This window comes from Ambystoma mexicanum, chromosome 13 (assembly GCF_040938575.1).
Source record: "Ambystoma mexicanum isolate Mex_15411 chromosome 13, UKY_AmexF1_1, whole genome shotgun sequence".
NCBI classification, from domain to species: Eukaryota; Metazoa; Chordata; class Amphibia; order Caudata; family Ambystomatidae; genus Ambystoma; species Ambystoma mexicanum.
The window spans coordinates 381,591,808-381,611,110 of record NC_090938.1 but is presented as its reverse complement, the minus strand read 5'-3'; the positions used below and the strand labels follow the sequence as shown (position 1 = coordinate 381,611,110).

Sequence of the window (19,303 nt, the reverse complement as noted above, 5' to 3'; positions counted from 1 at the left end):
TCGCTGAGCAGGCCTGGCTCCTGCAGCGCTAGAGTTTGGAGGGTACGATATCCCAGTGGACTGCAAGGAGGTGCTTGCAAAGGCCAGGGCGCCCTCGACTCTCAAGTGTTAATGACACAAATGGAAGAGGTTCTCTCTCTGGTGCCGTGCACAGAAGATTAACCCTCCGCGGATTATGGCACCTTATGTGCTGCCGTACCTACTGTCGCTGGCCAAGGCGGGGCTGGCGCATGCCTTCATCAAGATCCATTTAGCGGCGAATTCCCGCTACTCCAGGACCCCGGGGCGATCATCTCTCTGGTCCCATCACCTGGTGAAGGAGTTTATGAAGGGACTGTTCCGGTCATTCCCACCGGTGAAGGCTCTGACCCTGGCATGGGAGCTCAACGTGGTGCTGTCCAGGCTCATGGGGCCGCCATTCGAGCCTCTGCATTTGGTACCGTTGAAATTCCTGTTGTGGAAGACAGTGTTTCTTGTGGCCATCACCTCTGTACGACGTTTGGGAGAGATCCAGGCCCTCTCATGTAAACCTCCATACTTGACTTTTCACAATACGAGGGTGGTGCTGAGGACGCACCCCTCCTTCATGCCCAAGGTGCCGTCCGACTTCCATCTCAACGAGCCCTTGGTGTTACCTGTTTTCTTCCCGTCACCTTTGTCGCCGGCTGAGAGGACTTTGCACTCGCTGGATGTGGCTAGAGCGCTGAAGTTCTACGTGGACCGCACAAAGAGTTTTCGGATGACATCACAGCTGTTTGTGAATTTTGGACCTGTAAACCAAGGGAAGGCCCTCTCAAAGGCTTCCATTTCCAGATTGCTCTCCGGCTGCATCATGCACTGTCACCGGTTGGCAAACTGACTGTTGCCCGGCCGTCCGAGAGCCCATTCAACCAGAGCGATCGCTGCTAACACGGCGTTCCTGTCTGGTGTGCCCCTGCTCGACATCTGCAGGGCTGATACGTGGAGGTTGACGCACACCTTCACAAGATTTTACTGCGTCAACCGGGATTCCAGGGAGGAGTCCAGAGTCGGCCAGGCAGTGATGCGCAACCTGTTCGCTTAAGGTGAGCCTGGTGAGGAGGTAAGAGATGCTTAATGTTGAGTTGATGTATTGCTAAATGTTGAGCCTTGCCACCTCCCGTGGTTGTGCATGTGTGTACTGCTATGTATTCTTCTATTCATGAGCATGTGAATCCATGCCAGACCCCATGCTGGAGAAGGAACAAGTTACTTACCTGTAACTGTTGTTCTCCAGCATGGGTCTGGCATGGATTCACATGCGAACCCTCCCTCCTACCCCTCTGCGGCTCTTCACTTGGTCCTACAGCCACTTTCCGTGCTACCAAATCTGAAGATGGCTGCTAGAGGATGGGCTTAGTTAGAGGGCACTCATTGGCTGGGGGGAGTATGACCCAGAGACCAGTGATTGGTTACTAGTAGAAAGACAGTTCAGAAACGAAACTGAAACTGATTTTTTCTTTACCGAGGATTCCCAGCCTGACGACTGGGAATATTCATGAGCATGTGAATCCATGCCAGACCCATGCTGGAGAACAACAGTTACAGGTAAGTAACTTGTTCCATACCATCTATTCTATCCGTTTTATTTACTCTGACCGTTCATTCCGGTTCGTCTGTTCATCTATCATGTTTGTTACATCTATTTAATCTACTAGACCTTCTATCCATACCATCCACTCGACCCTTCATCCACGTGATCTACTCCATTCATTCCGTAGACCTATTTCATCCTTTGTTTCATCCACTCGACCCTTCATCCACGTGATTTACTCCAATCATTCCGTAGACCCATTTCATCCTTTGTTTCCTCAATTATTTAATGTGTTCTAGCCTTTCCATCCTTCCTATTCATTCGATTTGCGCTGTGTTCTACCCACTCCATTTGTTCCATCCATTCAGTCCATTCCATCAATTTAATGTGTTTTATCAGTTCCATGTGTTCCATCCACTCCATGTGTTCCATCCACTCCATCTGTGCCTTATACTCCATATGTTCTATCTGTTCATCTGTTCTATCTGTTCATCTGCTCAATGTGTTCCATCCACTCCATCTGTTCCATCCACTCCATCTGTTCCATCCACTCCATCTGTTCTGTCCACTCCATCTGTTCCATCTGTTCCATCCCTTCCATCTGTTCCATCCACTCCATCTCTTCCATCCACTCCACCAGTTCCATCCACTCCACCAGTTCCATCCAATTCACCTGTTCCGTCCATTCTTTCTTTCCATCGACTCCTTTTGTTTCTTCATTCCGGCTGTTCTGTCTACTGTATCTGTTTCATCTACTGCGTCCGTTCCGTCCACTCAAGTAGTTCTATCTATTCCATCGTTTTCTTCTGTTCTATTCATTAGATATAGTCATCCTTTCCATCCGTTCTATCTGCTCGTTCGTCTCGTCCGTTCAGTCTACTCATCTGTTCTATCCGTTCCATTCTAGCATCTACTCTGTCTGTTGCTTCCACTGTGTGTGCTCCATCCACTCCACCTGTTCTATCTAGTCTGTCTGTTCTAACTACTCATCTACTTCAACAGTTCCATCCACTCCATCCACTCATCGGTTTCATACGTTACGTCCATTCTATCCACTCCATCTACTCCATCTAATCGAACCACTCGATCCCCTCCATCCACTCCCTCCGTTCCATCTTTTCCATCCGCTCCATCTCTTCCATCCACTCCATCTCTTCCACCCACTCAGTCTGTTCAATCCACTCCATCCATTCCATCCGTTCATCCACTCCATCCGTTCGTCCACTCATCCGTTCCTTCCACTCCATTCGTTCCATCCACTCCATCCGTTCCATCTGTTCATCCACTCCATCCGTTCATCCATTCCATCCGTTCATCCACTCCATCTGTTTTATCTACTGCGTCCGTTGTATCTATTTAATCCGTTCCTTCCATTTCTTCCGTTCCTTCCATTTCTTCCGTTCTGTCCGTTTCATCCGTTCCGTCCGTTTCGTCCGTTCCATTCGTCCATCCGTTCCATCCACTCCACTCCATCTGTTCCATCCACTCCATCTGTTCCATCCATTCTATGCTTTTCATCCATTTCATCCGTTTTATCCACTCCATCCATTCCATTTGTTCCATCCATTCCATCCACTCCATACACTCAATCCACTCCATCCGTTCAGTCTGTTCCATCCACTTCATCCGTTCCATCATCTTCATTCGTTCCATCCACTTAATTTGTTCCATCCGTTCCTTCCATTTCATCAGTTCCGTCCGTTGCATTGTTCCGTCCATTCTGTCTGTTCCATTCATCCATCCGTTCCATCCACTTCATCCGTTATATCCACTTCATCCGTTATATGCACTTCATCCGTTCCATCCACTCCATCTGTTCCATCCACTCCATCTGTTCCATCCACTTCATCCGTTCCATCCACGCCATCCGGTCCATCCACTCAATCTGTTCATCCACTCCATCCGGTCCATCCACTCCATCCGTTCCATCCACTCCATCTGTTCATCTACGCCATCCGTTCCAACCACTGCATCTGTTCCATCCACTCCATCTGTTCCATCCACTCCATCTGTTCCATCCATTCAATGTGTTTCATCCGTTTTATCCATTCCATCCACTCCATCCACTCCATCCACTCCATCCGTTCCATCTGTTCCCCACTCCATACACTCAATCCACTCTATCCAGTCTGTCTACTCAGTCCGTCCCATCCACTTCATCTGTTTCATCCACTTCATCCGTTTCATCCACTTCATCCATTTCATCCACTTCATCCGTTCCATCCTCTTGATCTGTTCCATCCACTTGATCCGTTCCATCCACTTGATCCGTTCCATCCACTTCATTCGTTCCATCCACATCATGCGTTTCATCCACGTCATGCGTTTCATCTGTATCATCTGTTCCATCTACTCCATCCACTCCATCAGTTCCATCACTCTATTCACTCCATCCACTCCACCCACTTCATGCGTTTCATCCACTTCATGCATTTCATCCACTTCATCCGTTTCATCCACTTCATCTGTTTCATCCACTTCATTCGTTCTACTCTGTTTATCCGTTTTATTTACACTGGATGTTTAGTTTTCCGTTCGTTCGATCAGGTCATTCTGATAGATTGTTATCTTTTTCAACAAACTTGTTTTTTTTTTAAGGGAAGAGCCAGGTTTTCAGCAATTTTTGCGGAAATACATGAGGTCTTCAGTGAGTCGAATGTGGGGTGGAAGTGAGTTCCACAGAGTGGGGGCCTGGGCTGAGAATGATGATCCACCTAACATGACTGAGTTGGTGTTTGCTATCACTACTAGGAAGTGGGCAGAGTTTGATCTTAGAGTGCGCGGTGGATGGTAGGGTTTTAGCTTGTCCTGAAGGTATTGAGGTCCGGTTTTATGCATTGCACGGTGAGAGATGCATAAAGTTTTGAAGGTCACCCTTCGTCCAACTGGGGGCCAGTAGAGAGTTTTCAGAGCTGGAGAGATGTGATCTCTTGGGCCAAGTGCTAGTAGCAGTTGGGCTGCAGCATTTTGTGCTCTTTGCAGTTTAGTCAAGTGGTATGCTTCGACTCTGAGGTAGAGGGAGTTAGCATAGTCCAGTCTTGTCATTACAATTGATTGGATAGCGGCGAGTCTGTTGGGAAAGAAGAGGTATGGAAAAATGTGGCCTTAGGCTTTTGAGGTGTAGTGGCAGGACTTAGAGACGTTATTGACTTGGTGCGAGAGGGTTAGATCAGAGTCAGGAGTTCATCCAAGTTTTTTTTACAGAGTTTGAGATTGTCGGGGGATTGCCCATGGATGATGGCATGGGTAGAGGGTGCGGAAGATGTTTGGTGTTGCCACACACCATGATTTCAGTTTTGGTGGGGTTTAAAAAGTGGTGGTTTGTGGTCATCCAGTGGTCAATGTCAAGGAGGCAGGCAGCGAGGTCGGGCTGGCAGCTGGGATTTGAGTTAAAGAGTTTTAGGATTAGTTGGGTGTCGTTGTCGTTAGCGTAGTTATAGCACAGGATATTGTGTGAGCAGATTATTGGTGGGAGGGGGGACATATAGAGGTTGAACAGGAGGGATGATAGGAAGTGTATTTTGTTTTGTAATTCTGACTCCACAGCACATGTAAGGTGGCCTTGTCCCCTATTGAGTGAGGCCGATCATCTTTTGCGGAACACTACTCATTTTGTGTAATGATAACGTGTTCTTTCATTTTGTTGCTAAGGTTTGGCTACTTGTGCGAGTATTGGCCGCAGCAGATGTTTTTCTATTTTGTGGACTAACTTTCATTCAGTAGAATGTTTTTCCTTTTCTTTTGTCCCATCATACCCTAATGCGCATGACAGAATAGGTGTGACTGCACGCAAGTGTGTGTGTGCGTGTTTGTGTGTGCATTTGTGTATTCAGGGTTGCATCTGTTTTGTATATTTTGTGGAATTTTTCACTTAGCAGAATATTTTTTTGGAGTGTTGTCGTTCCACCCATAGTGCACATGACTGAATAGGGCTGTGTGTGGTTGTGTGTTTGTGTGTATATGTGTGTTGTCGGTTGCATATATTTTTGTGCATTGTGCAGAATGTTTTTCAATTCAATTTATATTTTCCATTTGGTTTTGTCCTTTGGACCTTACTGAAGGTGACGAACGGAGACCCGAAGGAAAATGGAGGAGGCACCTCGATAACCGGGGCAGGGGCCTTCCTCCTTCCGCTCTCTCCCCCCTGCCCCCACGGTGGCAGGGGAGAGGGCGGCAAGAGGCAGAAAAGAGCGCCAAAGCGCACCAAAAGCCTGCAAAGAGCAACAAAGGAAAGGGGAGGAGCATGGGCTTCATAAGCGGCAGGAGAAGATTTGGTGAGGATTTCGTGTCGTTTTCGTGAAGCCGCTGGGGAGCTCGTTAGGGCAGCTGAGGATTCGTGAGACTTCAAGGAGGCACGGTACACTATCAACGGTACCTGTGTTCGGCGGGACACTCGCGGTGGCAAGCAGGACCAGAGCGGCAAGGGAGAAGAAGGATCAGACCAGGCGGACAGCGGAAGAAGAGGCGCAACCCTCTGAGAAGAGGCAGCGGGACTGCAGCAGAAAGCAGTAACGCCAGCGATGAGCAAGCGACGCGGACCGGAAGAGGAAGCCAGTCAGCTGTGCAATCCGAGCGAAGGGCGATGCGGGACGTAATTACTACATCCAGGAAGTTCAAGGCAAGTGGTACAAGCGAACGCCACGAATAAGCATTTACACAGAGATTGAGGGCCCGCGGCTAAATTGATACATTAGGAGCCGCTCTAAGAGGGCTCCAACGGCGCAGTCAGCAAAGGCAGGCGGGGCTAGCGAGGAACAAGCAGCCGGACTCGCAAGGCAACCTAAGCAGTGCCGAGGCACAAAACTCACAGAGCCTTCTTAGCGCAGTGGGCAGCGCTTCAGTCTCATAATCGGAAGGTCGCGAGTTCGATCCTTACAGAGGGCATTTACTTTGGGAGGCCAGTGTGTGTAAAGCAAGGGGGCAGAGCGGACTGCAGGCACATTTTTGGAGCAGGTGAACTACGAACAAAAGAAGTCAGGAGGAGCATGGAAGCGCAACAAAGGGATGACCTTGATTCTTTCCTGGCTATGACGCGAATGGCTCGGGATAAATACGGCACCAGTTGGATGCAGCAAATGGCCTCACAGATGGGGATGGAAGTCGCAGGGCGCAGCCAGAGGTCAGAGTCTCCTCTGCTGTTCCCACCAACGCCAGGGGAAGAAGCGTGGGTGGAGGTACACTCCCAGGAGGGAGATGGTCGGGACATTGAAGAAATCACAGAGGAAGAAGAGCCAGTCGGCAAAAGAAAGAGGGTGATGGCCAAAGGAGCTAAGGACAGCCAGCAGCAGGCGGAAGCAGCACAGAAGCAAAAGGCCGCCCCCAAGGGAAGGGGGAGGGCGCAGGAGGTTGCAGCCACACCAGCGCCTTTACCTACTGAAGCTCCAAGGTTGAAGGGAGGTCCTTGCGGCTCACCTGTAGCCAAACCGGCGGTAGCAGCGGAGGGTCCTACCACCTTGGAGATGGTTAAAGGTATGTTCATGGAATGTATGAAAACATGGGGAACAGGAGCGAATGGACAGGTGCTTTGTAACAATAATAATGCCTTTAACCAAGTGGGTACGGGGGCTGAAGCAATTCACCAGCAAGGGGGAAGTATGGTCTTAAATCAAGGAGGGCTGGTGGAGAGTCGGCCTGTTTTGGGGATGATGCCTGGGCAGAGTGGTGGAACGGGGCAGGGGTCACATGGGGCAACTGACTCATTTGCACCTCAGCTCGGGGGAACGCCATGGTGGGGGGCACAGGCCACTTCACAAGGATCTAGTGGGGCAGGGTCTAATAATGTCAGGTTGCCGGGGGTGTTGGAGGGCCGAATAGGAGTGGCAGGGGGGGCTGCCAGCACAATTCAGGGGCAGGAGTTGGCTAGCAATGCCACAGTATATGGGAGGCCCATGCAAGGATTTGCACCGGCCAGAGTGGCGATAAACTCGCTGGCTTGGCACATCCCTCTAGCATACAAAGAGCAGGTATGGAGGAAAGAGTTTCTGGATATTTTGGAGTTGGTGGGGATGGAACCCGTGGGGCAGGGGTTCAGTGAATCAACAGAATGGGAAAAGGAAAAGGAGAGAGAGAGGCCTAAGGTTGAGCTCACTAATCATAATTGGTTGAGGGCATTCCAGGTGTATGCCACCATCATGTTGGAGAAATTCCCACAGGACAAGGTGGGAATGATTGCATACGAGCAATATATTCATGAACAGTATCTAAAACATGGGGGCGATGCACGGATCAATATGACAGGTTTTAGACTCAAGATGCAGGTATGGCCAGCAATGACCTGGGATGAAGTGGATGTGGGCGGGTACATAGATAAAATGGTACCACCTAGACCGGTGGGCGAGAAGGTTCTGCTGGGAAAACTGGCGCAGGGCAGGGGCAGGGGGTCCTTCTCCAGGGGGAGGGGTTCCTTTCGTGGGAACTCCTCGTGGAATAACCGTTCCAGCTACCAGGGTGAGCTACCAGAATGCTGGTTGTTTGCGAAGGGGAAGTGCACCTATGGAAATGCATATTACGCTCACCTGGTATCCACAGGGACGGCACCCGGCTGGGTTACTCGCTGGTATGCTTCTCAGATTTGCCCTGATGTGGTCTGCGGGGAAGGTTCTGCCTGAAAATACAGGAGGACTGTGTTCAAGACTGACCGACTGGGGTAAGTATCCTCCCTCCGCCCCAGTATGCTTTCAGTCCCTCTGGTGCCCTCTTCTCACCTTGTGGTAGAATTAGGCGTGCTCTCCATCCTGCCTTCTTTGCAGGGGCGTGTTGTCTTTCACGGGTGAGTGTGTTCCAGTTACTTCACTGACGCCGGCCCGTTTGATATTGTTCAGGTAGGTCTTATTGCTGTTCTTTAGTTTTGTTGCTATCCTGCGTGCCTTTCTTTGTTTAAAATGTCTCTTTTTTCTCCCTTAGGTATGCGGAGCTTCAGCGCGGTGAACTGGCTTGGTTGAGCCCCGCTGGTAAATGATGGTGCATTAAGAGCGCTATGATGCGGTAGGTAAGCGCTATGCGCAGCGCTGCGAAGACTTGCCTTTGCTAGCCTGTGTTTTCCTTCCTTGTAGGTCGCGGTGTTCTACAACATGAGTGGAATGTCCGAAGTGGTGCCAGCTGAGAGGCGACCAGCCAGGTAAGCCTTTTGAGCAGTTCGTAATTTGTAAATGTCTCTACAGCTTTCTTTAATGCTGCCTCTATCTTCCTCTTTCAGGTCGTTCTGTCCGGGAGGCGTGCAGATTCGATGAAGCTGTTCTCAGTAGCTGCGAGTGTTTAAAGATGAAGACTGCAGGTAAGATGCTGCTGCTAATGATGTTCCTTTTGTCTCCTTGCAGGTTCTGCTTCTCCGAGGGAATAGCTGGACACGGTGAGCGTCACGTTGCAAGCTGCAAAGTAACACGAAGCATGTTCTGCAGTCAGGGTGAGGTTTATATAGCCCAGGTAAAGTAGTACCAGGGAAAGTAGATCCAGGCCTGCCACACCCAAAACACTAGACCGCATAGCTTGGTTCTTAGGAACCAAGCTATGTGGATGCCTCCATGTTGGCTGACAATACAATAAAGTAGTTCCCAAGCACATTGTTGTTCATGGTGTATGAGCCTGGCGCCATAGGCGCCAGGACTGGCCCCATGAGGGCTTTTGAAGAGGATGCCAGGCTCTAGAGGCCCGAGTCCTGACTCCACCTGGCCAATGGGTTTGCCAAAGGGGGTTTTGGGCAAGGGTCGTGATAATGCGTGCAGGTTCAAGCACGCAAAGGGCTCAAGCTCAGGGGGGGCACAGCTCCTCAAGAAGAGAAGGAAAGACAAAGGGCAGCACGAAAACCAAAGACAAAAGCAAGCATGATTAAAACACAACTACCAACGCCAATACGTTTGCAGGCCATGATTCCATTTCTGAATGCATATTGTGAGAAGGGGGATGCAAAAATGTTGTGGGAAGGATTCAGGTGGGGTTTTAAGATTCCTTTCAACAGGCATATTTGGCCAAGGGAGGCTTGCAATTTGAAGTCAGCTTTGGCAATGCCTGATGTACTGGCACTAAAGGTTGGGAAGGAATTACAATTGGGGAGGGCGGGTGGCTGGCCCCTTCGCCTCGCCTCCACTGGAAAACTTGGTAGTGTCTCCTCTGGGTCTGGAACCCAAGAGGGAGGCTGGGCAGTACAGATTGATCCAGCATTTGTCTTTTGCGGAGGGAGAGTCAGTGAATGATGGCATTTCTGAGGAGGAATGCAGGGTTCACTACAAATCATTTGATGATGCGGTGGAATTGGTGAAAACCATGGGGGAGAGTCCTCATGGGGAAGGCGGAAGTCGGCATTTCGCCTATTACCAATACATAAGGACAGCTATCATTTGCTAGGTTTCAAGGTTCTTTAGGAATACTTTTATGAAAAATGTTTACCGATGGGGTGTTCTTATTTTGAAAAGTTCAGCCGCTTCCTTGAATTTTCAGTGAGGCAACGGTCCAAGGTCGGGGGGATACTCCACTACCTCGATGGTTTCCTTTTTACTGGGAGTAAAGGAACACAGGACTGTGAGGTGCTCATGGGGGCATTTCAGGGGCTGATGAAAGAATTTGGGGTCCCACTTGCCAAGGGGAAGACAGTGGGTCCTGTCACAACATTGGTGTTTTTGGGAATTGAAATTGACTCGGTGGCCAGGGAATGTAGGCTGCCAAAAGACAAAGTGGTGAAATTATAAGAGGTAATTGCAGCGATGTTGGGCAAGGAAAAAGCCACACTGAGGGAGCTTCAGTCCCTGGCGGGCATTCTAAATTTTGCAGGCAAGGTGATCCCAGCAGGAAAAGTGTTTGCATGAAGTGTTGAGTTAAAAACGGTGGGCTTACAGCATGCTGGGCAACATGTGCGCCTGGGGACTGAGGTCAAAGAGGACCTCAAAATGTGGGATGCATTTTTGGACAAATTTAATGGGGTGTTGCTGCTGAGAGAGGTCTTGGGGCATGGTATTAGCCGGAAGCTGATTACCGACTCTTCAGGGGCACTTGGGTTCGGCGCCATCTTGGGAAGGAGATGGTGCGGGCAAGCATGGTCGGCACGGTGGCAGACGGGGGGATCACCAGGGACATTACGGTGTTAGAATTGTTCCCAATAGTGGTGGCATTCAAGCTCTGGCCCGAGCAGCTGCAGGACAAGAAGGTGATGGTCTGGTCTGACAACCTGGCGGTATTTCATATTATCAACCAGGGGACAAGCAGGAATGGCAGGGCTCTGAGGCTACTCAGGGAACTCACAAGGAGCTTGCTGCAGCTGAATACGGAGGTCAGTGCACGGCATATCCCTGGGGTTAAAAATGTGGCTGCTGATTCTCTTTCTCATTTGCAGTGGGTAAAATTTCAGGAAAACCATCCAGAGGCGAGCACGAGGATGACACCCTTACAGACACAATGGTAGGGCTTGGTTGGGGAGATCTAAGCACACTGATCAACGCTGCACTGGCACCTGCCACTGTGCGAAGATATAGAGGGTGCTGGGACTGATTCCTAGCCTTTCAGAACAATACCTTGCCCGAGACTGAAAAGGAGAGGCCCGTGCGGGCCTTTGTGGGATGGTGTTGGCAGCAAGGAAGGTCCAGATCTTGGGTTGTCTGTCACCTGGCAGCTATTGCACATTTCTACAAATTGGGGGGCAGGCCTGATCCCACGAAGGAGCATTAGATTGTCATGGCTATGAGCGGTTGGGCCAAGCAGGTGAAGACCAAGCCGGATGAAAGGCAGCCCATAGATGTGGGAAAGTTGCATGAAATAGTCAGGAGCCTGACAGTGGTGTGAAGGGACGAGTATGAAAAAGCATTGTTTGCAGTGGCCTTCTCACTGGCGTTCTTTGGGGCTCTAAGGGTAAGCGAATTGGTTCCTGCCAACAAGAAAGGTAAAGGTCTGGGTTTTCTGGGGAGGTGTGATGTACGGGTAAAGGACGAGCATGTGTACATATTTCTGAGGAAATACAAGACTCACCAAACAGGGAAGGGCAGAACCATCACACTAGGGGGCACCCGGAACAGCCCGGTTTGTCCAGTGGGCTGCGTAGTCACGTATTTGAAGTGGAGGATCCACACGGAAGACGGGGAGCCTTTTTCTAATGCATGGTGATGGGTCAGCATTGAGCCTTTTTCAATTTAAGAGAGTGATGGACATGGCGCTGGTGACAGCAGGGTTCTCAATGGGGGGTTACGGGACGCATTCCTTCCTTCAGGATAGGGGCAGCCAGGTCAGCAGCAGGGATGGGCTTGGGAGCAGAGGCAATCAAACAGATTGGGGGTTGGAAGTCTGGTTGTTTTAAAAGGTATATCAGACCGGAGAAAATGTAGTATTAACGGTTCCCCTCCCTATCTCCCCTCAGTAGCATCGACGAAAGGAAGGCGACGGTCCGTCTGGGTGGTGGGCCATTCATTTGTGTCAAGGGCCGGGGCAAGCTGGACGCCCAAACAAGAGGAGTTGACCGCTGGGGAATACCGGGTGCAATGGCATGGAGTGCCAGGTATGAAGTGGGCACAGCTGCGGGGGCACATGCGCAGACTCCTGAGTAAACAGCGGAGGCCCGATGTGTTGGTGGTGCACCTCGGTGGCAACGACCTGGCTAGTCTAGGGAGGGGGATCCTGCTTAGGGAAATGATGTCTTCACAGGAGTTATCGGTAGAAATGGGGGAGACCGAAATTGTGTGGTCAGAAATCATTCCGAGGCATGAATGGAGGGGTGCTGAGAGTCATGCAGCAGTGGAGAATTCAAGGAGGAAGTTGAATTGTGCAATGGCTAAATATTGCAAAGGAAGGGGCTTTCAGCATATCGGACATGGGTTGATCAACCTCAAAAACACGGAATATTACTTAAGAGATGGAGTGCATTTGTCGGCGCTGGGAATGGAATTGTTTTTCTGGAATGTGTGCACAAAGCAACTGGAGCTATAAGCAAGGAGAGGAGGGAGCCACGGTGGGCGGTAACCCACCTTTGGCGTGGCGGTGTTGTGGCGACCAATGATAAGAGAAACACTCCGAATGAGCCATTGCTAAACCGGAAGGGGCTTCGCCCATTCTGGACAGTGCCTCCTGGGAGCCTAAATGGCGGGTGTGTCTGGCAGTAGAAATTGGGGTTCAGCTTCCCCTCAACAAACGTCGCTCCCCCAGTACGCAAATACCTGCAGGGGCAGGCGGTTCTCAGACTCGAAGGTCTTAGTGGAGTTGGGCCTGCAATGGACATGGATAAAAAGGGGGAAGCAGGAGGAGGAGCAGTCGCCACATCTTTGGAACTATTTTCAATATCTGTTTGCTGTGGTTGTATATATGTGAAAATAAATCTGCGGCCTTGTTATGCCAAACCAAAGGAAAATGTCTCATTCAGCACCTTAATGGAGGGGAAAGGAAAGGGGCTGGCAAGAATGAGAGATGGGTGATACATATGGCATAGCTAATGGACAAATGCCCAGGTTATGTGCATGTTCAATTGCCCTACAGCGTATTTGTGTGGTAGATAGTCTTTCATTTCTCTGTATATTTTTAATTTTGTTGTTCTTCTGACCCTCCTGCGCATGTCTGAGGAGGTGTACGTTTGTGTACGTGTGTGCGCACATGCGCATTGGGCTGCGGAATTCTTTTTAATTTTACTGTATTTTTTTTATTTCTTTTGTCCACTAGCTCAGTTTCTAGGGTTCTAACAACCACGGCTCTTATATTCTCTGGGTTATCAGTGTGTTTACACCTCTCAGCCAGGGAATGTAGGCCTCGGTAACAGGCGTGTGTCCATTCAAACATCTGATAGACACCCACGCTGTGGGCCGCATCCAACTTTCTTAGGCTTTTTTCTGTCATTCGTTCATGTGTGGATTTGGCTTGACGGCGTTCAGAAACAGGTCCCATCTGGTTCTGGCAACTGTAGCCTTTGTTCTCTGAGGCCTGCAGACGCTTTGACTATATATGGCCACATCAATATCCCACTCACTGTCTCGTACAAACAATATCTGGCCATTCGACTCCATACTTGAGTTTCCATGGGGCTCCCGGTGGGATCAACCCCCAGTTGAAGCAGGCTCTGCCCATCCAGAGTCACAAAGAGGCTGCCATGAACTGGTGTGCTCATAAACGAAAGCTGAATACCACCTGGTTCCCCGATTCTGAAGGACTTACTGTCCTTCAGGGGGCCCAATACATATATTTATTTATATGTATGCATCTGATGAGCCCTCAAACGAACTCTCTCCAATGAAAATGTTGGGTCAACTATATCTAGGCACTCAAAAATGCGCAGTGGCAGGATAGAGCGATTGGTTATACAGTCAAAAGTAAATGAATGTCTCCACTCTGCCCCCTGCATGTCTATCCATCTTGCTGAGGATGGAGGAATCATTTGCCCTCTTAAGTTCAATGCTTATCAGGGTCACTTTTTCCACACCCTTTATTTTTCCACACACAAATAAAAAATCTCCTGCTTTATCTTGCAGAGCAGCATCGCTGATTTCAGCAGCCCACCCTCCTTTGCTTTAATCGCTGATCGCAGGGATTGATTCGCTCTGAAAGAGGTTTTGCAGCTGCTGCTGGTGAAGGAAAGCGCTGTGGTGCCAGGCTCGGTATACCTCGCCCTATAGGCAAAGCAAACCCCCAGATAAAGGTGGCTCCAAGGTACCAGTAACATGTATCAGTCCGCATCTTGCAACGAGGCGTTCTAAAACGCCAAGTTGCTTGCGGCACCTGAGAATCATGTGCGCTCATCAGGTGGGCAGATCTTGGAGGCATAGCTGAAGCCGTCCTTAACATTACGACAGTTAGTGGAAGCAGTGCCAGGACCACCAAGGGCTCAGGATCCTTGGCAATCATGGTCTTTGTAATGACATGTGTGCCCTAGCGTGTAGGGAAGAGGCCAGATGGGAGCTTTGCTTTGCTGTGATGACTCTCTCAGTGCCAATTCGTTTTAACTGTGTGCCTATCAGCGCTGAAGAAAGCTTGCCTGCCAGCGCCAGGTTTAATGCAGGGCACACAGTGACTGGGAACCATCTCTCTGAGCTGTATCACCATATCTCTAGCAGAAGGCCACACCTCCTGACAGGGGGAGCAGGGACCCCATTCTGAGGTGTGTGACTCACATGTGAGGTCGCTGCAGGTGGGATGTTGGCATCCATCCTTGGCACCTTCCTTCGAGAGATTCATGTTTGGCTCTAGAAGATGTCACCCCAGCAGACTTTCTTTGTCTACTCTTTATTTCTCGTCATTGTTGCTCTACAGTCTCACCCGGAGAACTGGGGCTTTTAGGATGCTGCATGCAGCCGTGCGGCTTTTAGGATGCTGCATGCAGCCGTGCTGTGCGCAGGTGGCAGAAAGAATGCTCCCCCTCACACCAAAATGCACCCAATGAAGAGTTGAGCACAGAAGCTACGGCCTCAGAACATTCTTCCATGGCGTATGCATCTGGGGAGGGTGCCTTTGATAGCCCCCACTTTTACAGATGCATCACTCTTGCATCCCTAACTCGTCAAGCTCCTCAAAGAGGAGCTTGACTGATTTACTCCTATGAACGCTAATTGATTGGTACTATTTATGAACACAGCTTGACTGTTACTGTTTATGAACGCTGTTTTGCATTCTGATTCAATGTACTGATGACTGTCCTATGTAAAGCGCTTTGGACAAAGGCGCAATATGAAATACAATAAATACAAATACAATACAAAGAGCCGAGAGCCCCCGCAGAGTCCCGGCAAAGGCTCAGAGGCCACTTTGACCACCTAGCTGGGGAGGAGTTTGGGTGAGGAGGGGTGCTGCAGAGTGGCTTACTTGGCTGAGTCTCACTGTGTCGCCCTTACAGCACCTAGAGCTCTCTTCTTTTCATTCTCGGCTTGCTATGGCTATCCTGCTGCTTTCCAGCTAGTGTCATTGAGAGTCGCTCTCCCCAGTGCTGCCCCTGGAGCCCACCAAAGCCCCCCCCCTCATCACGATCAGTCAAAGAAGCAATGGGCACAGGCTCCCAGTGCTCTGAGGTCAGCAGGTGGCCAGGGCCGTGCATCCATCCCCCAGCAATCGCTGTCACCCATTAATACAAGTTCTTGCCTTTCATTTGAAGATAATCAAAAAAGAGTAACATTTTTGGTGAGAAAGAACAAATACTTTTTTAATTTCATCTTCCCGTCATTGTTCAAGTTCAATGCCTGTGTATAGATTGTGCTGGGCTCCCTACATCCTTGGATACTGGCTTCTCTCCTACAACTGCACTATGGCCCTGCTGCATGAATGTGTCCCCTTAGAAAGTGGTCTTTTCAGGATGTACAAAGGCCATCTCTCAATAGGCGCTCCGAGTTGCTTTCCCCAACATTGAGCCTGTTTGCTTGCAACCTGGATGCATCAACATGACGGCAAAACACCCTCTGCTTCTGCTAATCATGCGAAACCCATTCTCCCACACACAGTCCCAGGACCACCAAGAAACCCAGTGACCTAACAGGACATGGCATTAGACTGCTCATGATGGGACTGCCCCGTGGGCCACTGATTGCTAACTGTTGCTGTTGCCTATTTGACCTACTCTGCTTTCTTTACAGGGGGCCGAGGTCATTGAGCAGGTTCTACACACCATCAGCAAGACCAGCAGCTTGGAAGAAATTGTTCTGGAGAACTGTGGCCTCAAAACGTAAGTGACACACACATGGCACTGGAAAATCAAGATGATTGGCGCAAAAGTAGATGCTCAGTTAATACCACTTTCAGTCCTACAGATCGATGCTGTTACAGGTACAGGCAAATCTATTACCCTCGATCGCCAAATGCCTAGAGTAAAGTAGCATGAAGTCTACAATGCCAGATATCGGGTCCTAAAGAGAGCCTTGTTCTTCATCTCTCTCTGCCATCATGATGGAGGTCTGCAGTCCCCTTTAAGCCGTGTTACAAGTTGGACTGATTTTAGGGTAGGAGTACCACCAGTACCAGGGCCTCAAGCGGTATTTTAATGTGTGATTTTCAGTTTGATAATCCAATTCCGAATAGTGGGCCTTTACCAGCAGGTAGCAGTTAAGCGCAATACGGGCACAGGCAATATCTTCAAACCTGTAATTGGAAGGTGATAACACTTGTAGTATTTGCCAAACACAATCGGTTTTACCATTACCCCTAACACACAATGAGGCCGGTTGTCATAAAAGGTGTTTTGTTTCTAGGAAGACGAGAGCTCCCTGAAGCTTTACTGTCTCATGACCTATGGGTCTGGGAATACCCGAGCCAGTGGAGGCATTCTGTAGGTTCCCATTCATTTGCCGTAACTGGAGGAGCAGTGTCTATACTTAACAGAGCTTCTTAATGGTTTTGTAAACGTTTTTTCTTTAGTATTTTGTGCAGCCATTAAAAAAGATATATTCTTATAGTGGCCCTCAAGCGTGCTGTAAATTTCCCCAAAATGCAGAAAAGGTGAGCTGTGTTTAAAAAGCACATGCCGTGAGGCATGACTTGGGAGTATGCCACTGCCAGCAATCGGAGCGTGTCGTAAGAGGTGGGGGCCTTGAGGCGAGGTTTAGCAGAATTGACTGGAAATGAGAGCAGTGTCAAGGACCAGGTTTTCGAACATTTGCACTGGTGACAAAGATGAAGCAGATGTACCTGGCATCAAGTAATAGAAGTGGAGCAAAAAGGTTTTCCCCCAATCCATGTGCATGAATATGTTCGCAAAGGAGTGAAATGTATTTGCCATTTACTGTTCTACCAATGGCAGGGTGAAAAGAGCAAAGAAGGGTTGCTTCAAATTGAACTGCAACCTCACTGCATAACATTTTGAAGCAAGGCAATAAAACTGACCATGCAATCTGAATGTTCCTCTTGGTTCTGTTTATGCAATAAAGAACAAAAATAACACTCTTCAGTCAGCGCCTACATGCCCACGGGCTTTGAGCGTTGCTATAAATGCACAATTAAAATAAATAATAAGTGTTGCTCCACTTTAGTATGAAGCACAATTTGTTTCTTTTCATGTCACGCAGCAAACATAGTACAGAAATCAGACCTCTTCATTTTTTGCCCCAGTGCAAAAATATTTCTGTGATAAGGATTGGGGCAAAACCTGGTGTGGTTGGGGCCTTTGACCACAGCTACCTTGCTGGCAATCAATTTGGTGTCGGCATCCATATCAGGGCCATATCAATAGCCTCTAAATTAAACACAGTGCATCCAAGAATTTCCGAGTTTAGGTCCGAGTTGTTTCCAGCTTTACCTTTAGGGTCTTGCTTTTAACAGTTCTAACTTGAAAGCCGATTTATTTGGGTGTTAGCCAACGCCCTGAAACATCCTGTGGAAGATGAGAACAGCTGTCACTCTCCAGAGTTATTGGTGGTGGACGATCAACAGCTGGAGCAATTGGGCCTTAAGAAACATGGTTTTCATGACAAAGACCATTTTACAGGACAAAACGACTTTGAGGTGCACTCACAAGAGCCCACATGTCGAATAAATCCATTATTGACATGCACAACACTCAAAATCGCAGTTTGTTAACATTCCTGATCCTAGGCGTTTATTTGGGTTTTGTCATGTTGATTTTTCTCTCCTCGCTGCTAGCCATATGTTTCTTTGAGGATAGACAACAATTATAGGATGTTGCCTCTGGCCATCCCACAGATCACAGGAGACCATTACACTACTCTTGTCATTAGATCCGACATTGACGAAATGAAAGTTTACCTTTTTCTACCAGAAAGCTGAATCCAGGTCGACAGCAATGTCATAGCAGATTTGACCTGTGCAAACACTTTCACTTCTTAAGGCTGATGGGATGGTTTGCTCCGGCTCCTCTAGGCTGACCTTGTTTGCTTCAATGCTTCAGGGAAAGAAAAAGGTGTCAAAAGGTCATGAATGGTGGATGCAAGTAAGTCTTTAAATGCCTTTGTGACAAGTGTGTTGGTGTTTTATACTTCCTGGGGTAATGCCCACTCTGCTTTTGGTATTTACTTTACCATAGGTATTCCCAGAATATTGATAGTAAACAAATTGACCTTGGCTGTTGTGGGGATCTGGCTGATGGTACGTATCCACAGGCCTGTTGATAGTACATAAACTTGTCTGAGCTGACATGGGGCATTGGCTGTTGTTATGGTCTTTGATGCCAATAGGCTTGGAATGTGGTGTTCTGGGAAATCTGAGGAATAGCCCACACATTGTCCAATGTGAATGCTTTATGAATGTTTCATTGGTCCATAATATAACTATCACCTGTTTCGGGAGGCGCACTGGGCTAGTAATGGCCTCAGTCCGAGCCTAGGCAGGCCCGAGTGAAGCAGGGGCTCAGGGGTGTTACCAGGCCAGTTATGTCCCCCAAAGCGGGTGATAGCTGTTCACAGCTCAGGGCTTCATCTGGAGTGCAAATATATTTTATTTCATAGGGATTGGTTCCGTCTATATTGCGTGAGCCCAATCTCCCAAGAAAAAAAACAAGTTGGCTGCTGCCATCACAAATAGGAAAGGACTAAGTGCCTTTTCTCTTTTTGTTGCAGCCCGGGCCCCATGGGAGGGTAAGTGGGGGAGTTCGGGAAATTACATTGGGGCTGGGAGAAGCAGGGACAGGCTGGCCACGGGGCTGGGAGAGTGACCGGGTGTGCACAAATTAATTGGTAGCTCCTACCAAAGGGGCTTGGGTGGCCGGTGAAATCTAGGCGGGACACTGTGAGTTCTCACCCACGTTTCCAGCCACCTGATTGGCTGAGCACATTTCCCCACGGGGCGAATATAGAATAATAACCCAAAACACCTGACCTAAATCAAGCTTGTCATTACTTTAAAAACCAGTTCTCCTAAGAA

General features: G+C 49.0%; 1 protein-coding gene across 2 annotated transcripts in view; it reads left to right on the top strand.

The window, feature by feature from the left end:
• CARMIL3 (capping protein regulator and myosin 1 linker 3) overlaps nucleotides 1-19,303 on the top strand; it is a 2,002,476-nt gene that overhangs the window by 563,798 nt on the left and 1,419,375 nt on the right. For both annotated transcript variants that reach the window (XM_069633925.1, XM_069633924.1), the window contains exon 10: nucleotides 16,069-16,157. In XM_069633925.1, the coding sequence (XP_069490026.1) occupies nucleotides 16,069-16,157 (89 nt within the window). The remainder of the gene's footprint in view (nucleotides 1-16,068; nucleotides 16,158-19,303) is intronic.